The sequence below is a fragment of the Folsomia candida genome, unplaced genomic scaffold (genome assembly GCF_002217175.1).
Source record: "Folsomia candida strain VU population unplaced genomic scaffold, ASM221717v1 Fcan01_Sc054, whole genome shotgun sequence".
NCBI classification, from domain to species: domain Eukaryota; kingdom Metazoa; phylum Arthropoda; class Collembola; order Entomobryomorpha; family Isotomidae; genus Folsomia; species Folsomia candida.
Genome location: NW_019091246.1, coordinates 161626 through 183884, shown reverse-complemented (window position 1 = coordinate 183884; position 22259 = coordinate 161626). Strand labels below are relative to the sequence as shown.

At 35.8% G+C, this 22259-nt stretch overlaps 2 protein-coding genes across 2 annotated transcripts in view; one reads left to right on the top strand and one right to left on the bottom strand.

Moving 5' to 3' along the window:
* The first annotated feature begins 3838 nt into the window (after window positions 1–3838).
* LOC110862321 (bifunctional heparan sulfate N-deacetylase/N-sulfotransferase) overlaps window positions 3839–22259 on the top strand; it is a 58342-nt gene continuing 39921 nt past the window's right edge. Inside the window, exon 1 of the mRNA XM_022111503.2 lies at window positions 3839–4721. The gene's annotated coding sequence lies outside the window, so the exon portion shown is untranslated. The remainder of the gene's footprint in view (window positions 4722–22259) is intronic.
* Window positions 7922–9368, bottom strand: LOC110862299. Its single transcript, XM_035845418.1, has 2 exons — window positions 8237–9368; window positions 7922–7929 (listed from the first exon to the last, which is right to left on the bottom strand). Exons 1-2 carry the CDS (start codon window positions 9366–9368, stop codon window positions 7922–7924), a joined length of 1140 nt encoding a protein of 379 aa, XP_035701311.1.

Genomic DNA, 22259 nt, shown 5'->3' with positions numbered 1-22259 from the left:
TCCTCATCAAGAAGAAGAAGAAGAGGATTCGGGGACTTGTCATCTTTTATTACGTGTTCCTCCTACCTATGTGGCCTTACTTATTGGTGGGTTGCCATGGGGACGAGGAGGACGAGGACGGATGTATGTATCGCCATGATGATGACTTTTGTATGTGAAAAGAAATAAGTTTCGGCTTAGCTCCGCCACTCGAGAGGAGGAAGATGTATGCACCAACCGGAGAGAGAGATAAGATTTTAGGAGGACTAATCAGATCGCCCATGTCTCTGATTCTCCACATGGCTGGATATCATTCATATGTCGACATGACGACGAATACCACGGCCAAACGGAGGTAGTAGACGCTCTCTCTCTCGTTCAGTGAATATTTCTAGATTTCTTTTTTTTCGCGTGTGAGTGAGGAGGGAAGAAGATTGCGATCTTCTAGCCGTTGTGGTGGTGGTGGTGGTCGAGGGATATCATGCATAGGTGGATGGATGGATGGATAGGTGGGGAAGAGATTGACCTGATTTCGTTTACTTTAACACGGCAGAGTTTCTTTCATATGTGGGAATGGAGAGCCCGAGGAACAGGGTGGTTTGGCCGGAATAACGGAGGGTGGACTGGACTAGACCAGAGTAAAAGGGGAAAACTGAAGTTTCCCTTCTTATCTGGAACAGTGGAATAGTAAAATCAGGACGAGCAGAGAAAGCGGTTCTAGGTTGATTTGCATAAAGTTATTTTGCATAAGGGTCATATGGTCTAATCTTTATTGAATAAACACCTTTTCACATAATAGTACTTTTTACATAAGTGGATATCACATAATTTTAGGATTTAGTATACTCGTGCATTGATGCAATAGCCAATGAATCTCAGGTAAGGGGACATTCGTAAACTTCGTAGGGCAAAGAGGGGTGGGTGGGTTGTCAGGGCCGAATGACACATGCTAAAAGGGGGTGGGTGGGTGTCCAAAGGTGTAAAAAAACGAAAATTTGCGTTATGAAGTTTACGAACGTCCTTCAATCTAGGATTTCAAGTTTATTTTTTGGGTTACATAAAAACGTGACGAGTGTTTTGAAGCAAGCTTGGTTCCCTTTTCTAACCATTTTTTTGTGAAGGAGACCATTCAATTTCTTAGAAGCCAGGTCCTTATTCTTGAAATTTAGTTTGTTTATTGGAACACTGCGTTGTGCAAGAGAACAAAGGCACCAAAAAACGATGGACAGAACCAAGATGTGTACAAATTTTGCACAAATTTTGTACAAATTTTGTACACATTTTGGTTCTGTCCATTTCAAAATTTGTACAAATCGAACGAAAACTAAGATTATGCGAATACCATTTATGCGAAATTGTTATTTTGCATAATTTGAAATTAGGCAAATTCCCATTATGGGATATGGGTGTTATGCAAAATAATTTATGCAAATTAACCGGAGGCCGAGAAAGCATGGGAGGAGAAAGTCGGGGGCGAAATATTGAAAGGAAATTAAATGTTCTCACCATGCAAAATTCTGACCCAATTGGGTGAAAGGAAATCAAATTTAGGAATTAAAATTGGCCTCGAGAACGTCGATCCTTTGTGCGGATGACATTTCCTGTCTCCAACGAAAAAGGGACAAAATAAATAAACAAGACGCAAACGGAGGGGAGATAGAAAAGGAGAATGATAAATTATTAGTTTTGAGGAGAGCAAGGAGCCATATTTTCCATACTCTTAGAAAACTGGTATTAAATCATTACTGACAAGAGTACATATTTATACATATGTATATATGACTCTACCTGCACTGGTAATAATGGGCAATTTTATCCGTTTAACAATGCAGTAATGAGAAACTTACCATTCAGAAACTTAAACAACTTCCTCCCGGATTGGTAATAGTTTGTTTCTGAATGGTAAATTTTGCATTCCCACAACATTACTACACGGTATTTCCCTTTTTAGCCCGAGTCAGGGCTTATGGAACCGTTATGTCCGTCCGTCTGTCTGTCTGTCTGTCTGTCCGGCACGATAGAGCCAAAACGGCTGAACCGATTGACCTGAAATTTTTACCATACACATATTGGACAAAGTTAGGAAACGAGTTCGGAGATGGGCGTGATCGGTCCAGTGGTTGACCGGTGGGGGTCATCGGAGTGGGTGGGGTACTATGTACCAAAATTTCAAAATTGTTGTAGAGAGCTGAAATTTGGTACAGAGGTTGCTAATGGCTCCTAATAGATAAAAATGACTTCCAGTTGGAAAAATTTTCATCTTGAGTGACCCTATCAGGTGACCCATACCGATTTTTCAAAACCATCATATCCAACTGAAATTTGGTGGAGAGGTTGCTTATGGGTTTTAATGAAAGAATATGAGATGATATTTGTAAAATTTTTATCTGGAGCGACCCTATGGGGTGATCCATACCGATTTTTAGAAATTGCTTTAAAAAGTTGAAATCCGGCACAATTATACTTAATGGCTTCTAATTAAAGAATATGAAGTTAAAAGTGAGCAAAGTGCAACCAGAGTGACCCTATGGGGTGACCCATACTGATTTTTAAAAATCATTATATTGAGCTGAAATTTGATATGGAGGCTGAAAAAGTGAAAACCACTGCTGGGTAGCACATGCATACAGCTTAGAACTTCAGGATGTTAAAGAAGCCCACTGGTCATGGTGGTCAAGGCACATGATTTGTAACTAATTCAAAAATTTGGTACCAAATGGTAGAAACTATCTAATAAACTTTTAACCATCCACAACGCGGAAGTTGGTGATATTATGTCGGTCAATTCAGAAAAAAAATTAGAAGCGGGCTCTGACTTATTGAGTCAGGGACTATGCCCCTGACTCGGGCTATATGGAGTCTGCACTGTAGGTTTTATGTATTACCGTGCCGATAAAGTCATGCAACGATTCAATACCATTTTGCTGAGAGTGTAACAGCTTTCTAGCCAATTTTGGCCCATGCTTGCCCCTCCTTATCGGGTAGTCTCACCTACATTTCATGCGAGGTGAAAGTGTGTAAGGAATCGTGAATTCGTGTCGTTGCAGAGGTTTTATATCAATCTGAATAAACAGAGATATGGATAAGGGACGAATCACGACCCGACCGAATTGAATGTGATGATGCATAAATTCATCTTTTTTTCTCTCCAGGTACAAAACTGTTTACTTTATCACGAGTGGAAATGCAAGGGCAGACAAAAGTGTGCATGGGACTGCCCTCCACACTTTTGCCTGGAGATGGAATGGACGCTGGATAATTCGTGCCACATTGCAAATAAAAACTTGAGAGGAAAAATCAATGTGCGAAAAATATTTATTTAGAAAGGGGAGAAATTATTGCGAATAGAAATCAAGATAAGAATGATGAATCTACAGAGTTAATTATGCATGCATTTAATTGCTCAGAAAATTTAATTTAATTTAAATCAAATTAACAAAGTGTAAGAGAACTTTTTGCATAATTATAATTTTCCATGTTTTTTCCATTTGTGCAAAGAGCATGGATTCATGCAAGATTCAGATTTTTTGCAAATATATTTTTTTTGTACAAAACTACTCACAATTAATTGTTTTGCATACAGCAACTTACAATTAATTTTTGCGCAGGTATGCATCCGAATTAGATTTATTAAATAAAATATCAGTATCAAATTGTGAATTAGGTAAAGCTCATAGAATTTTCTAATAAGTGTGATTATTTGAATTGATAAGTTGCTATAAAGTGACAAACTCCGAATTACCTTATCTGGTCGTCTTATCCGGCGTGCATTTTGCAGTCATTTGTTTGCATTTTAGGTCCGGTCCGGTTGAGCCGATTTGTTAGTGGGGTGAGCCATCTGCCCCAACTTTTGTGGATTCTTCACCACCCAGACAGCGCCAGACTCGAATCAAGCTGAAAATAAATTCAACTTTTTTTATCCAGAATACAACAAAAACTCAAATCTGGCTAGAAAATCATACAATTTTAAAACTTTGGAGAATATTAAATCATAAAATTAATTATTTAATTAAAGTGCGATTCGCCTAAAGTGCGAAACCAATTTGAGATTATTTTTAGTTAAGAGAAAAACCGAGATTTCACAGTGTGCCGAACTTTTGCTCAAAATTTTATAAAATTGTTATTGTTTTTATTATCATTGAAATTGGAGACACTTTTTTAAAACCTAACAGAATTAAGTAAAATGTCAAGTTAACAGGATAATTAATTAATTACTAGGTTTGTTTTTGTGGTGGTGAAATTCTGGTTTAATTTTGTAACTAGTTTTTGAAATTGGACGATTTTCAGTTTTGTTTGTTTAAGAAGGTCAAGAATTTGAAATTGACATGAAAAAATCCAGAGTTTAAAAAATAGTTAGATTAGAAATCCAAACTTGTACACAGTTTTTAATCGTAAATTAAAATCGGCTGCTTGTGCTGTATTTCATTCCTTATCTAGCCTGACACCGTAATTTTTGCAATAATTAAATATCTAATTTCTGAAAAGAGTTGCCTCCTCCTATGCAAACGAAACGATTAGCCTTTACAAAAATACTTAGCTATGCAAAGCTTGATTAAGTAATTAAGTTCTTTAGCCAGAAAAAACGAGTTGACCTTAATACCCAATCCAGCTGATTAATAAATCAGTAAATAAATAAATAATAATAACGAAAGTAAACATATCGGGAAATGTGTGATAAAAAGAAGACGAATGAAGACATCTAACTAATTTATGGATTCCGAAATTTCTGATTATAATACAAGGTAAGCAAGCAAAGTTTTCGTGTTTTTTTTAAGTGCATCCGGTCCGGTACGGGACAATTGTTACAACTTTTCCGAATTTGTGTACCTTTTTTGTATCACATTTTTTAAATTCCTACGATTATCTTTTTTGGGTGAACAATTTAAAATGCATCCGTTATGGGATGAATATTTCAATTTTCTCGGGATTTTATACACTTTTTTAAACCAAGTTTTTTAAACGTTTCTTTGATTTTTATTAAAGTTTTCTTCACATTACATTTCATTTACTTATCAACTCAATTATTTATTTAATGTTCATACCTTAAATAAATAAACTAACGACTTCAAAGTCATACAAATGCAACAATTAGGAAAAAATGAGCGAAAAAGTGCTCTTTTGTATGCATCATTATTAATTAGCGTTCCCCTCGTTTTATCGGTTATTCTGGTGTCATCATCTTGTTAAGTTTTGCACTTTTTGGCAGCCTTTCTCTGCCCTCCTCCTCCTCCATTATTACCAGTCGTTTTGCTCCCAGAAAAGCGAGAACAATGCGAGTCAAACCATATCCTCGTCAACCCAGTGTTTCGGGTGAAAGTAACGACTTTCAAGAAATAACGGCAAGAAAGTGGTTTCTTGCTGTTATTTTGACCTGCAAGAAATGCACGGCGCAGGAATCTACGCCGCGCCGCTGTACTTCATACGGCGCGTGGCTGGCTAACTCTTATTGCTTGCACTTTTTTTCAGTTTCTTGCATCTCGCATTTATTGATTTGCTTATTTTACAGTCCAAGAAATGTAGCAGATCAGCATAAGAAACGAAACACTGGCAAAGTAACCATTGGCATAAAATAAACGCAAGAAAGTGTTTTTATGCAGGTATTTCAATTCAACCTGCAAGAAATGCACGGCGCAAGAAACGACACCCGGCCGCTATACTTCATATGGCGCGTGGCGAAATAGGTGGCGCATATTTCTTGCACTTTCTCCCAGTTTCTTGCACCTCCCATGTCTTTCCTTTCTTTTTTTCCGTGCAAGAAATGTAGAAAGGAAACCCTGCACCCATCCAGTCAGCCAGCCAGCAAGGAAAATAGAGATAATAGAAAGCGAGCGAAAGTTTACTCAGGCCGTGATTTTACAACATAATGGGTTAAATAGGGCGGAAGGAAGAATCAATAATTATTGTTTGCTCTCTCTCCTCTCTCCGAGAAGCCGCACAACCAAGAATTCAATTCAACCTTCACTTTCACTTATTATTATATTATAAATATATAAAAAAGGGGAAACAAACTTTTGTCGACATTCTCCTTCTTCTTAAACGAATTACTCACTTTTTTCGCTCTCCACAAATTGGGCGGGACAACGACAAATAGATTTTTTTGGGAGAAGGAAAGGAAAGGAAGCCTAAAAAATCAAATCTGTTCTTAACATTTTTTTCTTTCCATTTCAATTGGAATTTTGTACCCGGTGACTTTTGGAATCCTTCCGGCGAGACATTACTTTCACCTGGGATTTTCCGCTACTCGTGCAATCTGCGTGCGTGCATTAGTGATTTTTTTTCGGGAGAAAGTTTTTCTCTTTTCTGGTTTGAATTTGAATTTAAAAGTCAACTCAAAGCTGTGAGTGGCAAAGATGGGGAAAATACTGCGGGGGGTCAAAGTACAGCATTTTTGAGCTTCGTTTTTCCAAAGGGGGTATGAATTTCCGGGGGTATTATAGCCACAAAAGGATGAGAATATGAAAGTCAAACGTAAATATGGGCAGGTTTTGTAGTTAAGAAATTAACCACTTTAAAAATACTTTAAAAATCGTGAAACCGATATATTTCGACACAGATAAAAATGTGAATTTCTTTTAAAAAAAATACATACATGCGTTTTCATATTTGCGTTTTTAAGCTGTTACAGTCCAAAAAGACGAGATTTAGAGGAATAATACGGTAGGCATTTCGATGAAGGTACCCTTTCATCGCTGTTAAAATACGTATTTTTACAATTTAAAAAATGAGTATTTTGACAGCGATAAAAAAACGTAAATTTCTTAAAACCATATATTTTTGAACGATTGATGTACATACTGACTATGTAGATTTTCGTCTTTTCGTGGGTGTAACAGCCCTAGAAAGAACGTAGCTCAAAATACAGTATTTTGACCAAGTATTTTGCCCACCTCTGGTCGGTGAGTAGCAGTCTCAAATTTTGCATGTGTCACTCCTCTCCATCCGGCAGGACGAGACCACCTTGAACCCATCACAGCTTTTTAGTGGATGAGATGAGAGGCAGGAAAAATATAAAGTTGAAGCCACGATTCATCTTTAAATTGCCTCCAGGAAAGGGAAGGTTCAAAGTCAGTAGTAATACATAGTACTTTTTGAGTTTTTTCGTCCCGTAGTAAAATCACGAGGAGGCAGAGAAAGCATGGGAGGAGAAAGTCAGGGGCGAAATATTGAAAGGAAATTAAATGTTCCCACCATGCAAAATTCTGGCTCAATTGGGTGAAAGGAAATCAAATTTAGGAATTAAAATTGGCCTCGAGAACGTCAGTCCTTTGTGTGGATGGCATTTCCTGTCTCCACCGAAAAATGACGAAATAAATAAACAAGACGGAGACGGAGGGGAGAAAGAGAGAAAGGAAAAATGATAAATTATTATTTTTGAGGAGAGCAAGGAGCCATATTTTGAGCATACACGAGCCCTATCTATGCACCCGGATCTGGACTAAATTACTCGAAAAAGTATCACGTTTCTTTCTCCCGAACAGAAATCAATATGGGTTTAGTTTAGTTACGGTTAATAAAAATATTAGGGGTATTCATTTTATAGAGTTCGCAATAAAAGAAAAAAATTGGAGTAAAATACTTTTAAAAAAACTTAAAAAATGAAAATAGTTTTTTTCTATTGAAGCAATTTCATCGGCATCTGAGGACATTTTCTTGAAATATTTTTATTGCGAGCTTTCTTTCACAAACTGTGAACTTCGTCAGGCAAAGTTTTTTGATAGAAAATTAAAAAGTGTTGTACATCATGATCATAATTCATCTCCTAAACAAATTGTTATCGTAAATATGGGTCATGGCTACTAGTGATCAAATTTTAAAAAAGGGACTAGTGTTGAGGACCATATAGTACTGACTGGTAGGCCTTTTGAAATATTCAACTTGTTTTCTAGACTTCGTATGTAAATATGTTCTTTAAATTTTCTGAAAAATTTTCTTGGCTCACGATTTACCATTCTGAAGGAGGAAGGGTCCAAATTATGATTGTTGTTGATTACATGCAAGGCTGCTGGGGATATTTTTGTGTTCTTATTTACAATTGCCTGTTTATGTTCCTTAATTCTTGTTTGGTAATCTCTTTGTGTCTCTCCTATGTATTGTGCTGGACAATTTTTACAAGAAATAGAGTAGATTCCACTTTTAGGTCGCGGGATTGTTTCTTTTGCATTACATAATAATTCGCGTAGTTTTATTCCAGGAAAATATCCAATTTCTATGTCCAACTTATGTCTAAGATATCTTGCTATTTTGTTTGTCACGTTACCTGCCCAGGGTAGAATTATCCTCTTCTCTTTGTCTTGGACGGTTTTAATTCCATTTGTTATTTTATATTTCATTTTCTGAATTCGTTGATTGATCAGTCTCTGGGGATAACCATTTTGTCTCAATACTTGTGTAGTGTAATTTACTTCATCGTTTACATGTTGTTCATCAGATAACTTATATGCACGTGTTAACAGTGTATCTGTGACCCCTATTTTGTGTGCTTGTGGATGAAACGATCCATAATTTAGATATTGATTGGTATGGGTTGGCTTCCTATAGATGTGATGTCCAATTGAATTATCACTCTTTTGATAGGTCATTACATCAAGAAATGGGAGTCGTCCTTCTTTTTCTTCTTCGATGGTGAATTTTATGGATGGGTGGAAATTGTTAATTTCTTGGAGTATCTTTTTGTTTCTCCTTTGTCTTATAATTGCAATAACATCATCTACGTACCGTCTCCAAAGTATGATGTCCCGAAAATTCTTTATAATTGAATTCTCCAGCATTTGTAAAAATAATTCTGCTATTATTGGTGATAGTGGACTTCCCATTGCTGCACCTTCCTTTTGACGATAATATTGACCGTTGTATTTGAAATATGTGGAGGACAAACAAATCTCGAGTAATTCCATAATGTCCTGAACGGTTAATGTTGTCAATTTGTCCAAGTCCTTGTATTTCTTCAGTAATTTTTCAATATATATTAGTGTTTCTGGGATAGGCACCTTCGTGAAAAGTGAAACCACGTCATACGAAACCTTCATGTCTCCAGGTCTTAATTTAATATTGCGGATCTCTTCAATAAATTTTGTTGAGTTTTTCAACGTGTATTTGTGTCCTTTGGCTAACTCTTTTAATATTTGCGATAAATATTTTGCCATATTGTACGTAGGTGAATTTCTGAAGTCTACCACGGGTCTTAGAGGAACATTGGGTTTATGAATTTTTGGTGTCCCATAAATGATAGGGGGAGTAGGATTCTTCACATTCAACATTTCTGCAGTAGTCTTTGTAAGACGTTGTGCCGAAGTTAATTTGTTGCAAATATTCTCAATCTTTAATGCTTCAATGCTAGTGGGATCTTGCGAAATAGATTGGTATGGACCTTCATTGATCATGGTTTCCATTTTATTTTGATAATCGGCTCTATTCATTACCTTTGTCAGCTTTACATATACATATATCCTTTGTCTCCTTCATTGACTTTATAGACGAAGTTATCCAGTTTTCCCATCGATTTACATAATTGTGTTCGTTGATACTGCTTTTCATGATTGACGAAACTGCAGATCTGACTTGGTCTAGATCGCAAACAAAGAAGTATTGTTTCATAAAAAAATTCTCAGAAATTGCCTTCAAAAATTAAAATTTTTCTCGTGTTTAAGACTAGTATTTAAACCGCAAAAAATATTTCTGAACAGTTACTCATTTAAAAATATTAGGAGTATTCATTCATAGCTAAAAGCAAGTTTCGAAAACAAAATCTCGAAAATTGGCTTCACAATTTAAATGCCATTTCCATCGCTAGTAATTAGTTCGCAAAAATATGTATATATGCAAAATGAACACCCCTATTGAGAATTAATTACTATCATTTTTAGCAATAAAAAAATCATTACAGATTTGCTTCAAAAGTAACTTTTCACATCTCGTTAGTAAAAAAATATGTTGCGTTATGCCAACTCGTAATGAAATGAATACTCTCTCTCAAGTAAAAAGTAAGTTGAGGGAATCCGCTTTTAATAGATTTTTGTTTTCTCTCCACACAACTGAAACTATACACGTTTTGGCTTTCTTTTTTTGGATTTGTTACCCACGGATGAGTCGACTTTCTTTCTTTCTTTCCCTGCAGGAAGTCCGTAAGTGTTATTATGATGGGGAAAAGTGTGTACCAAGATTTGATTTGTGCTGCTGGTGGAGGAGGAAATTTTGATGGGTGAAGTCGACTAATTCCACTCGACTCTTATTGCTTTTATTGTGATTTGATTTGATTTTTATTGCTGTCTTCTTTTACCCAGAGAAATATATCGTTTGTGTCTTTGAGTCGGACTGAATTTTGGTGGCTGGCTGGGTATCAATTTCTTATCTTACAAGTTCCAGGAAAAGAGACTTTCCACTTTTTCTTTTATCCACTTTATCCCCAGTTCTGGGTGTAGTTTGGCTGTATCTTATCTCTCTTTGAGGACTTGGTCCAATAATCGGGAAGAGAAAGTGGTGTCTATTCATTTTTATTCGACGAGATAGTTTCCTCTTTCTTTCACTTATTTATTTATTTATTTATTTATTTATTTATTTACTACGACCAAGAAGAAGGAAGAGAGACTGGGAAACGTGCTATTGTCTCGATTTACCCCGGGAGAAGATAAGAATTGGCTTAATTTTACAAAGGGAAATGCCTTTTCTCTTTTCCGAAATGGTGTCAAGTTTTAAATATTGGAAAAGATTTTTTAGGCGACGCGATCCCGTAAAAAGTTTTTAGTGGAGTTTTTTTTAATTTCCAAAAAAGGGAAAGTACTGATTTATTTGATTTTGTTCGTTACGTATTTTACCGCGTTTTGAGTTCCAATCTCACGTTAGCCCCTACTAAATAGGTGGAGATGTAATGTAATTTCACCCAGAGAAAGGTGTCAATTTGAGGGAAAAACATTTCCTTATTTTTTAACGCCACCTCATAAAAAGTTTTCCAGCCAAGGTTTTTGAATTAGGAAAAAGTACCGCTTTATTTAGTTTTTTCGATTACTCATTTTACCGCGGTTTGAATTCTAATCTCAGGTTACCCCTTAAGTAGAGATGTAATATCAGGTGTCAATTTGAGGGGAAGACATTTCCTTACTTTTTTAACGCGACCTCATAAAAAGTTTTCTTGTTTTTTGGAGATCATTTCCATTTAAGTGGAAGAAGAAAAAGTGCGTTTTTAGCACGTTTTCGGTCCTATCACGGGTTTAAATACCCAAGTTTTTTTGGAGTGGGTCGTGGCGAAAGATGGTAATATTCTGGGTGGTTGGATGGAGGAGAAAGTGGAGAAAATGTGTCTGGTTGGAAGGGAGAGGAACTCATGTCGGAACGATGATGTGAATTTAATCCGTGGAAATCGAATCTAAATGTTGGAATAAATCTGGGAATGGAATATAATATGGAATCAAATCTATCCACTTCGACATTATTATTCTCTTTCTCCGCTTTATTCTCTCTCTTTCGAGGAGCAGGACGAGATTAATTTCAGCCTGGTGTGTCGATCCCGTCGAAAAACAGCTTTACTCGACACAATTCGATACACTCTAAACAATCCGGGAAAATTGAATATTATCAAAGTGGGAATAATTTGTAGGAAATTTCGACCAGAGAAAATTATAAGGAAACTGAATTTCTTTGAGCACGTGGTGGTCACGTGTTTATGAAAAATCGTACAAATTTTAATATTAGCGAACAAACATTCAAATTAGCAAACTGTATCCAACTTAAATATTTTAAAATTAATTAACCGTTCAATTGTTTTCAATTTAATTTTTCAACAAAATTCGGTTTTGTCCAAACTCGTGGGAGATATTTGTTTTTTTAAGAAAAAATTATGAAATATTTACATATTTATTTTTAAAAAATAACTGAAATAATGAACAAAATTGACGAAGTCGATCGTACGTATTATACTTAGGAAAGAGATAAACTATAATCTTTACTAGTTGTTTTAATATACAATACTCATGAAAATGAAAAGTGGCGTTACACATTGCATTAAATTTTCTGAATAAACTAGAATTATGATATCGTGTAAACATCAAGGAAACAGTAACGAAAATGTCAGATTTTAAGAACTTCCCAATCAGTAATAGGCAGCAATTAAGAAAAGTTTCATAAAAAAAATGTTTTTGTCGCTTGAAATATTCCTAAAAATATAAAAATGACGTTGATTCAATACGTTGTTGGTACAATTCTTTATTTTAAAAAAATGTTTTTTTTTAAATTTCAAGCTTTGTTCGAATTAAAGGAAGAGATTCGACTATAAAATTACTTCCAAAAATTAACAAAATTGTTGTAATTGTCAAATTAAATACTTTACGCACGTCAATTTTTTGCAAATCCCTGCAAATTGTAATCCAGACTTCTTTCCTATAACGTCACATTATGGGACTGAATTATTTAGAGTGATGAATTTCGATTTGCGTAATTTTGTCCAGGTTGAGCTTTGTGGATGTCATCGTCTCCTCAATCATTTCAGTGCACAGGTTGCGTGGATGTTTTTCCGTGTGAATGCCAGATTTTGACTTGACTTGACTTTCTCCTCAGTCGACTTGACGGCAAGTCTGACTGACTTGATGGTGACAGATTTTGAGAGAAATATAATAAATCTCTGGCCTCGCCTGCCTGCCATTGAATGAATCGTTATTGCCACCAGTTTATATATATCTAAGTATTTTGGACAGAAAATCTTCACCGAGTGCACTGTGGGACCAGAGGAGAAAAGTATGGCCAAGTAAACTCGTTACTTATTTGCCCTTCAAATTTGCAAACTTACAAAGATTGCTGTACAATCTTCAAAATACGTATCAAATGTGTAAATGTTTAGCAACAAGGTTTTTGCACTTGGAGGGTTGCTTCGTAATTAATTTGATGCTAATACAGATTGTGTAATACTTTTTAAAAATTTCCAAAGAATCCGGACGTTAAAAATTAAGTTGATAAAAAACAGGTGTAGCGAATTTGAAATTTTCAGCTAATTAAAAAAACATCCTTGGTAAAAGAAATGTAATTTTATTGTAATTGTAAATTTTGACATATAATATCTCATCTGGGGACGGCTGAATTTTGCATAAAACTGTTTGTATAGGTTTTGGTCGTAGCTTTTGAGATACTGTTCGTTTTAAAAAATAGAGAATAGTTTTTCTAAATGAAATTTTTGTTTCTGCCATTTAACAAACTGCCAGATAGCCTCTCAGATTTTTGTGTACTATTTTTTTAACTAGCGGCAGTCGCAACTCGAGTATATGTAATTATTTTGGCCATATTTTCACCCTTTGGCCCCACAGTGTAGAATTTGGGTGGTGAATTAAATGCGAAGGGTGAGGAGGATTTAATAAAGCTTATTTTCCATTGTTTTCAAGATTTTGGACGTTACGTGCTCACTGGGGCGTGGTGTAATCCGCTTCCACGAGTACTTATTGCGAATATGTATGTAATGTACGTGGGTAGGTAATCTTCTTGCAGAATTACTCGATTGTTCCTTCACTACATATTTGACAATATTTCGCGAATAAAAGATTTATTGGGTGGACTGTAGTAGATTCTCGGTATTGTCATGAATGACAGGAGTTGTTGTTGGGCGAAATGAAAATGATGGAAATTTCAAGGGAAAAGTAATTATGACGCAATTTTAATTTAAATCTGGCTAATTATTGGCACGTGACGGAAGCAATTTCGTACTTTAATTCCACGTGCTGGTATTATTCACAATGGTTTAAAATTGGTTTTGTAAAATCATTCGGCTTTAAATTGTAGCAAGTTTGATCGATTTTTAGTCGCATATTTTTATAAATGAATTTCTTCTATTTAATTATTAATACTTATTTTCTTGCCAAAATTTCGCAAACTTTATTTGCCGATTTAAATCAATAAATGGTAAAAATTATCAGACCGTATCTCCCAGTAAATTAGCGGAATTGCTAAAATATTTCGTCACAAGGAACGATTTTCTGTGAAACTAACTATTCGTCAAAATCTCTCTTGCATTGTTTCTCTTCCTCTTTAATAAAGTTGCAGACTCGTTTGTGTTTACGAACGTCGTGTCGTGTCTGATTTTGATTTATGTGCTTTGTTTAATTTTACAAATTCGGAATTGTATTCTTCTTGGCGGGTCCATTGTCCTGTTCTGGCGAGGCCTATTGTTTCTTTGGGTGCAAAGTGAAAGTCAAGTCGGGTCGTCGGTGGTGGCGGCAGGCTTTCACTTTCACTGGCGGAATTATTCTCTCTGCGGCGGTGGTGGTGGTGGAGGAGCCATTATTATTATTATTATTGTAAAAGCTGACAATTGCAGGGTAGTTGTGGTTCATTTGTTTTTCTGTGACACTTTCCTTCTGATTTATGATGTTGCTTTTTGCCGGAAATGTATCTCGAGTAGAAGGGAAAAGAGAGGAGGTTGGTTGTGTTGGGATGGGATGAGGTGGCACACTAAGGAATTAGGGAAATAATGTGAGAGCGAGTGGGTAACGATTAGGAGGGTGACGAAACAAAGAACAGGAAATGCAATTTATGGCGAAAAATTGCTAGGAGTTTAAATTTCTGGCAAAATTGGATCATTACAAATTCTAGAGTGGTTAGAATTTTGGTAGAACGTGTGGATCTTTAAAAAATATTTTAAAATTGATCAGTAGTTTTGACAAATTGTGTTGCCAAAAAAATTTCGGCTACACGTAATTCGGTGACAAATCGTTACATAATTTGTATACATTTGGTACACTCGGTGACAATTTTATTACCAGATTATTTAAAGCGACTTATTCAAAATATTTCCGATTAGAAAACCAGGAATATTTAGTTAAGTAGCAATAAGTAAATTTCTATTTAGAAGAATGCAATGTTCGTTAGGTGACTTGTTTGAGAAGGGACCACAAAATTTCGTGTACAATTTTTTTTACCAATCAAGTCAGTACTAAATCGTTACCAAATTCGTGGTGCTCTAAGCAATCTCCTCGGAATCTTCAATTTAGCTACCACATTATTTAGCGTGTCCGTGTACGGAACGGGTTCCACGGTCCCGAGAGATTCTGCAGCATTGTTTTTTCAGGTATTATTAATCTCCACATTTTTAATCAATTTACCACTTTTTTCCATAGTGGAGATCATAACTCATTTATTCCACGATTTATAGCGTTCCCTTACTAATCGGAATTTGGAAAGTTACACGGTGGCGTGAAATTTACATGATTTGTGTGCAAATTCCTTCCGGATTATAAATCTATCGCTCCGTAATCAAATGAGTGCCCGGGTAAATTTCCAATCTGGGCAAAAAAAAACGTCGGAATTGGTGGAATTTATCGGCATTTTTATTACCAATCAGGCAACCGGTCCCATTTTTGGATGGATGACGACGACGAGTATGAATCGATGATTTTTTCTTCTCCGTGTATCGTGTTGTATGTGGGAAGAAATTCAATATTTGTTGTTAAAGAAATCCGTCCACTTTATCCAGTCTGAATATGTAGTCGAGTGGTGTGTGGTAGACATTTGCCTGGTTTATTATCGTTTATCACGCGATATAAAGATTTCTGATTTTTTTAGGAAAGTTAGTTCGTATCGGGATATTTTTGGATTTGAGGGAAGAGTTGGACAGATTTTGGGGAAAATTTTTCACTAATTTCGAGAATTTGTGTACCTGTAAGAGTACCTGTTTGAATTACATTTTAGGGAAATATATTTTTTAGGGAATAAATTTGGAATAACTTTTACGCAAATTAAAGGTGGAAATTTTCTGTTGAAATGTACAATTTTCTAACTTTCGAGGAAAGCTCGTATCGGGATATTTTTAGATCTGAGAGCAGAATTGGACAGTTTTTTGGGGAAATTATTCACTAAATTTGAGAATTTGTGTACGTGTAGATTTTTGAATCAAACTGAGGAAAATATCCACTTTGAGGGCAATCTGTGATCTATAGCAAAAATTGTCACAATATTTACGCAAATTAAAATGTGCGGAATTTATCTGTGGAAATTTCCAATTGAAACATGTCAATTTCTGAATTTTAGGGATTTTTTATTTGATTTATTGAGAAGAGTTGGTCATCTTTTACTCTCACTTCCGAATGGGTTTAATCGCAAAGACTTTGGGAAAACAAATTGTGTATGACAAATTTTAAAATAATATCTCTCTTTTGGTGCGAACCACAATGAAACAGTTCAGTCAGAATTGTATCGGATTGCCAGAAGCTACATCTGTTCAAGTAGCATTTTAAAATAAACTTTCACAATATATCTTTTTTGGCATCAATATTTACCAAGATCAAAAATCGCCTGTTGAAAATTTTCCCTTTTTTTGCAAAATTCTGCTCAATTCTATGCTAAACTTTTATTCCGATTTTTTGTACGTGGATTTTTTTTCCAGAAACAAACGTAGTTCTACTCAAATTCTATCTGCGGAAAAAATTTACAGGATACAAATCTTGTAAAATTTTCGTCACATTTTTGTGGAAATAATCCTTCAATTTTCCCCGCATATATTTTCATACATATTTCTTTATAATGAATATCTTTATAATGAATATCTGCAAAACTCTGCAAACATAGATATTTCTGCACACAAATTTTCCAGATACAAAATTTTGCAAATTACATTTCACTCTGCATTAAAGTTTACACGCATACAATTTTTTTTATTTTGTGTAAAAATGTGTACTTTTCCTTCGCACGATTTTCATATCTGTGCACGTTTCTTTAACATTTCAAAAAAAACACTGCAGAATTCTATACAAAAATGTATAATTTCCCATCGCCTATTTTCAAAAATATCTCGACACTTTTCTCAAACACAAATAATAAAAAAAAACTAGTCCCCATTTTCTTCTCTGCTGGCTTCTAATCAAAATCATTTCTTGAAACTCCCCATCGTTTTTCATTTCCTTTTCGCCTCGAATTAAAATTAGGGAACGCGCTATTTCATAATTTTGGTTATAATTACTTCGTGAAAGTAATTTCCTCTTCATGACACTGGAATTAAGAGTGGGTTCGCAATTATTACATTTACGCGGTGGTGGTGGTAAGTTGGATGTATTCTCTGGCCCGTCGGAGGGGGGCCGGACAGAAATAATTGCACCGGAACATGTCGTAATGACCGGTGTGACGGAATATGTACAAGCTCTTGGCCAGGGTTTAATCAGAGATAAGAAAAAAATACTTTTGCAGTGTAAACTGAAAGCAATTATTTTGCAAGTTTGTAGTTATACAACAAAATGGCACGACATGCCGAGTGCCGACTGGAGCTGAAATATTTAGAGGTTCTCCGATAACTAACTCACTTTCGCTGGGGAGGAATTTTGCTGGAAAATCGGATTTGTATTTCTTGACAGCTTTTGTCATTTCGGTGGTGTCGGCTAAAATAAATATTCAGGGCTGTGATAACTGCTGACGAATTTATGAATTTTCCCGGAAAATCATACTTGTTCGGCATATTTTTATCAGAATTTGTGGAATGTAAGGTAGAACGGTAAAGGTGGATGAGGTAACCAGCTATCACGGGAGAAATTTTCTTAGAGAATCTTATTGTTTTTCATACTTTTTGCCACAATTTGTCGCTTAATAATTTAATTTACATAGAAGTTCTGGTGGGAAAACGAGGAAAAATATTACTTTCTTTGCCTCCAAGTATTTCGAATGCTATTTGTCATTCTTATTAAGACATGCGTAGAAGAATTACAATTTGTGGACAGTTTGTCGCTGAATTGTCACATTAGATTCGGACAAAAGTAAAGAAAATAAAGAATACGGGATGAAAAGACAGCATTACATTTCTCTCCATACGTTTGTGGAGTGTGACTTGTAGGATAAAATATTCAAGCTATGTAAATGGACGAATTTTGGCGGAAAATCGTATTGTTTTCTAGTTCCGTTCGACATCTTTTTGTCACAATTTGCCTCGACAAAACGTGGAGAAAGTAAAGAATGAGGAGACAGAAATATATTTATTTTTCACGTGTCATATATACGGGTCTCTGGTGAGCCTAAGAAAACATGGGAGTCGGGTGACATTGTGACATCTAAATCTGGACAGGATTTCAATAAAAGGGACGAAACGTAATGGCGTGGTTGGCTCCGTGTACATATGTCAAGGCAGAAAGAAATTAGTTTTTTGTGTGTATTTTAAGTGAAAAGTGAGCATGACAGACGGACAGAAAGAGCGAAATGGTGATGGTTATGACAATATTGAGTCGAGCAGTGTGTAATTTCTGGCCGACATGTGATACCCATTCGTGAGAGAAAGTTTGTGTGACAAGCCTGTTTTCTCGGTGGGACGGCGAGTTGGCATGTTTTCGGAAAAAGTGAAAGTGGGCACTTTGCAGAAAATGTAGAATCAAGGGGGAAATAGACTTGAAGAAAATCGGGTAGAATATTTCTTATGAAATTTGGAAAAAATTGTATTTTTTGTACAAAATCTTGGGAAATTTGCAAAATTCTGTGAATAAATTTAATTAATGAGTTTAAATCATTTTTCTTACGATTGATGAAACTATAACATTTTGTGTAAAATTGAGATAAAGTTTTGGATATTTTTGTACAAAATTGTGTGAAATTTGTAACCTTTTGTGCATAAATTTAATTTTTATGAATTGAGACAACATTTTGCGTACGAAATTTGAGAAAAATTTGACGAGAAGTTTGAGTAGAATTTCTCTTGCTCAAATTTGCGAAATGTTGTTTAAAATTTTAATGAATTTGAGCGTATTTACACCACATTTTTGTCTACAATTGACCCAATTTTTCAGAGAAATTGAGCCCAACCCTTTCCCTTATTTCGCCACGTTGTCTCCTCCCAACTTGGACACGAGGTTGAAAAAATGGCCTAAATATTTATTTACCACAGCAGACCGCAACACCTCAGTCCATAATTATGTACTCGGTCACTTCACACGGTGCCATTTAAATAAGGCAGGCCGTGACACCCTAAATATTTAACCTGCCCGTCATTTCCTTGCCGTGGTTAAAATTTCCTTGGCATAATTTTCCCCTGCACGTTTCATTTCCTAAATACATACTTTCCTTCAGTCCAAATCAATACAAAGTATCGATTCGAATTGTTTGTCTAGCTTGGGCTGCCTGTTTTTTCTGATTGGTTTGCACTGGTGGGCAAAATACTGGAGTCTTTTGAACTCTATTTTTTCCAGGGTTTCGATTTCCGGGGGTGTTACACCCACAAAAAGATGAGAATCTACTTAGAGAATACGGCATTCGAACTAAAATACAGGATTTTTTAGAGAAATTAACTCTTTATCGCTGTCGAAATATTGTATTTTTAACAAAAATTGTGAAAACAATGTGTTCTGACAGAGATAAAAAATTAATTTAATAAAAAATTTGCATTTTCGTACAACTGTTGTATTCTCTGTGCAGATTTTCGTCCTTTTGTGGGTGTAACAACCCCAGAAATTCAAACCCTGGGAAGAACTGGGCTCAAAATAAGTACTGTATTGTGCCCATCCCTGTTTCTTTGTTTCTCCTCATTGATCCGACACCCACGCTATTTGGTATTTACGAATAGAATAGGAAGCTAAATTGCACTTAAATAATTGAATTTCGGATGAGAGAGAAGGCGTAATTATGCCGTGGTTGGTGGTGGAAAATTTGCGGAAAAAGAAGTCGAACTACTTACTTATCTGCTTTCTTATAAGGTCGTCCTCTCGCAATGTGAGGTGAATATGCAGCAGGTGGAAAATTATTGCGACTCAAAAGTGATCAATTTTCTATAAGGAGTAGAGAAAGCTCAGTGTTTGGGGGATTTTCGTCTGATAAGGGACAAAATTTTCCCGGAAAATTTCGATTCGAAAGATTTCCCAGGATTTGACCGGAAATTAGGAATTTATTTATTGTCACGTTGTAATTTTGCTAATAATGCCACACTCTCATTTAATGAGGTGTACTAGTTATTTATGCAGCCAGAGGAGGAGCAGCAGGTGGGAGAGTGTCACTCAAAAGTGATTAATTTTCTATTTTTCCCTTGCAAACTATGGAGAAAGCACGGCCTACATTTCAAATTGTATAATTTTTCAGAGAAAACACGCTGTAAATGTTGCATCCTATAATTTTTCGGAGAAAACAAGATCTACATTTCGAATCATGCCATTTTTTTTGGAAAGCTCGGTGTACATTTCAAATCCTGTAATTTTTCAACCAAGATTTCTCAATATTTGATCAGCATTATTAATTTCTCTGCTTTCTTTTCTCTTCTCTTCTACTAATGTCTCACTCTCCTTTTATGAAGTGTACTTATTCCGGTGGTGGAGGAGGAGCAGCAGGTGTGAAAGTGTCACTCAAAGTGATCAATTTTCCCCGTATTTTTTGACGGAGAAAGCAGCACGGTGCATGTGTTTGGTTGATTTATGGGTGATTTTTGTTCCTCACCGTGCATAAAACCCGGTGGGGTTTTGACACTTGAGAAAGAAAACACAGGTGAGCTGGCTGGCTGGCTGGGTGAGGTTACTTAACTTGAGTGGATTGGATGGATGGATGGATGGATTTTAGCGATGGGAAAGTAATCCAGTTTTACGGAGGGTTTTTTATACGGGGAGAAAGCAGAGAGAGCGAGACGACGACGACGGGGGAGGCTTGTCGACGAGACAGTGGTATTGATTATTATGTAATGGAGGAGAGGCGAAGAAAGTTGAACGAGAGGGGAATTATGCATTATTATCAGGAGTATCGTGTTTTTATTATGGTAAAGTATCAACCTGTTTGATGCGATGCGAGTCTCGCTCCTGTTTTCTTTTGGCTGACTGGTTGTTTTTTTTGGAGGAATTTTTGATAATATTTTTTGGAAATTTGAGTTGTGTAGAAATTGAGATAATATTTTTGGGTCAAGGATTTCCGGTAAGACGATTATTATTTGTATTTCTATTTATATTAGAAGGAAAATGGATTGAATTTTTTACCCTTGAAATTACGATTGCTTGAATTTACCCTTGAATTTTTGCACGCTTTTTTGCACATTTATCTCACGAAATTTGAGTAACGATTTCTCCAACAATTTTTAAGTAGGTGTAAATTTGTTGTTACATTTTTTACAAGAAAAATGGCTTGAATTTTATACCTTTGGATGTTTACTTACTTTACTCACTTTTTTTTGCACATCCCACGAAATATTTGAGTAACGATTTCTCCAACTTTTTTAAGTAGCTGAAAATTTATAGGGTTAAATTGTCCTCACGATTTTGTAACTGGCCAATTTGTGCGAATTATGCATGTCCGTCTGGTCGTATGTGATCACCTTGAACTTTTCCAAGTTTTTGACATGTGTGACTCGAGTGGAAATTGTGCACATAGGTTCGTCCTCAATTTTATTTCGTTACGTAACATGTGAATTTTATACCCATGAAAATTGGGAATATTTCGTGATATCGTTTTTTTACGTGTCAAAAGCACACAAATCGTATTTCCATTACGTGAAATTGATCAGCCTCGATCGTCTCAATTTTTCCGTGGATTGGATTTATTTTCTCGAGTGTATTACACGCAGAAAGAGCAGAATTTGATGGGCTGCTTGTGTTTGCATAGTATTAGAGGCGAGGAGGGCTTATAAGTTTGTGGGGAACGTGACACGAGCTGTGGGACATAGATTGACGTGGCTTCACGGGCTTCTCGGTCGTCTACGTAATGGGGGATGTAATGTAACAGCTGGAAACAACTGGTGCGGGTCACAATGCTCTAATCTCGGGGAGCACACTGAATAATCAGGGGCTCAATTTGGTTCCGCGGGGGAGGAGAAAGTTGCTAATATGTATGATGTTTTTTAGGGGAGAGATCAGCTTTTATTTTGGAAAATGAGGGTGTGTGGAGTACTGATAGTGGAGGTGTCCCAGCGTATGCTCTCCGATTTTGACCAAATTAGTGTCAATTGGTCACAAATTTTATTGACGTGAAATTTGCGAAAGACACGACCTCCTAATGGGCACGTTCGGCAGAAATATTTGCATCCGATGAGGAGAAAATGCGCCCTAAAGTTGACAACTTTTACACCTTCCAAATTTACTTCGCGTTTTGTTCGCTTCTGATGAAAATATCTCTGTCAAACGTGACCATGTCGTGTCTTTTGCAAATTCCATAATAATAAAATTATGAAATAAACATGATCTTTATCCTATTTTAGTATTTCTAAAACTTCCATTTTGTTACTGTTGGCGTCAAAATGTTACAAAATTATTACCAACTCGATTAGATTTTATTACCGGTATATTTAGAGTGTGAATAAACTGCGACGCGACACATTTTCTGTCCCCGTATTTCTCTCAAATATCCGGATATTGATGCGAATTCTGACGCTTAAT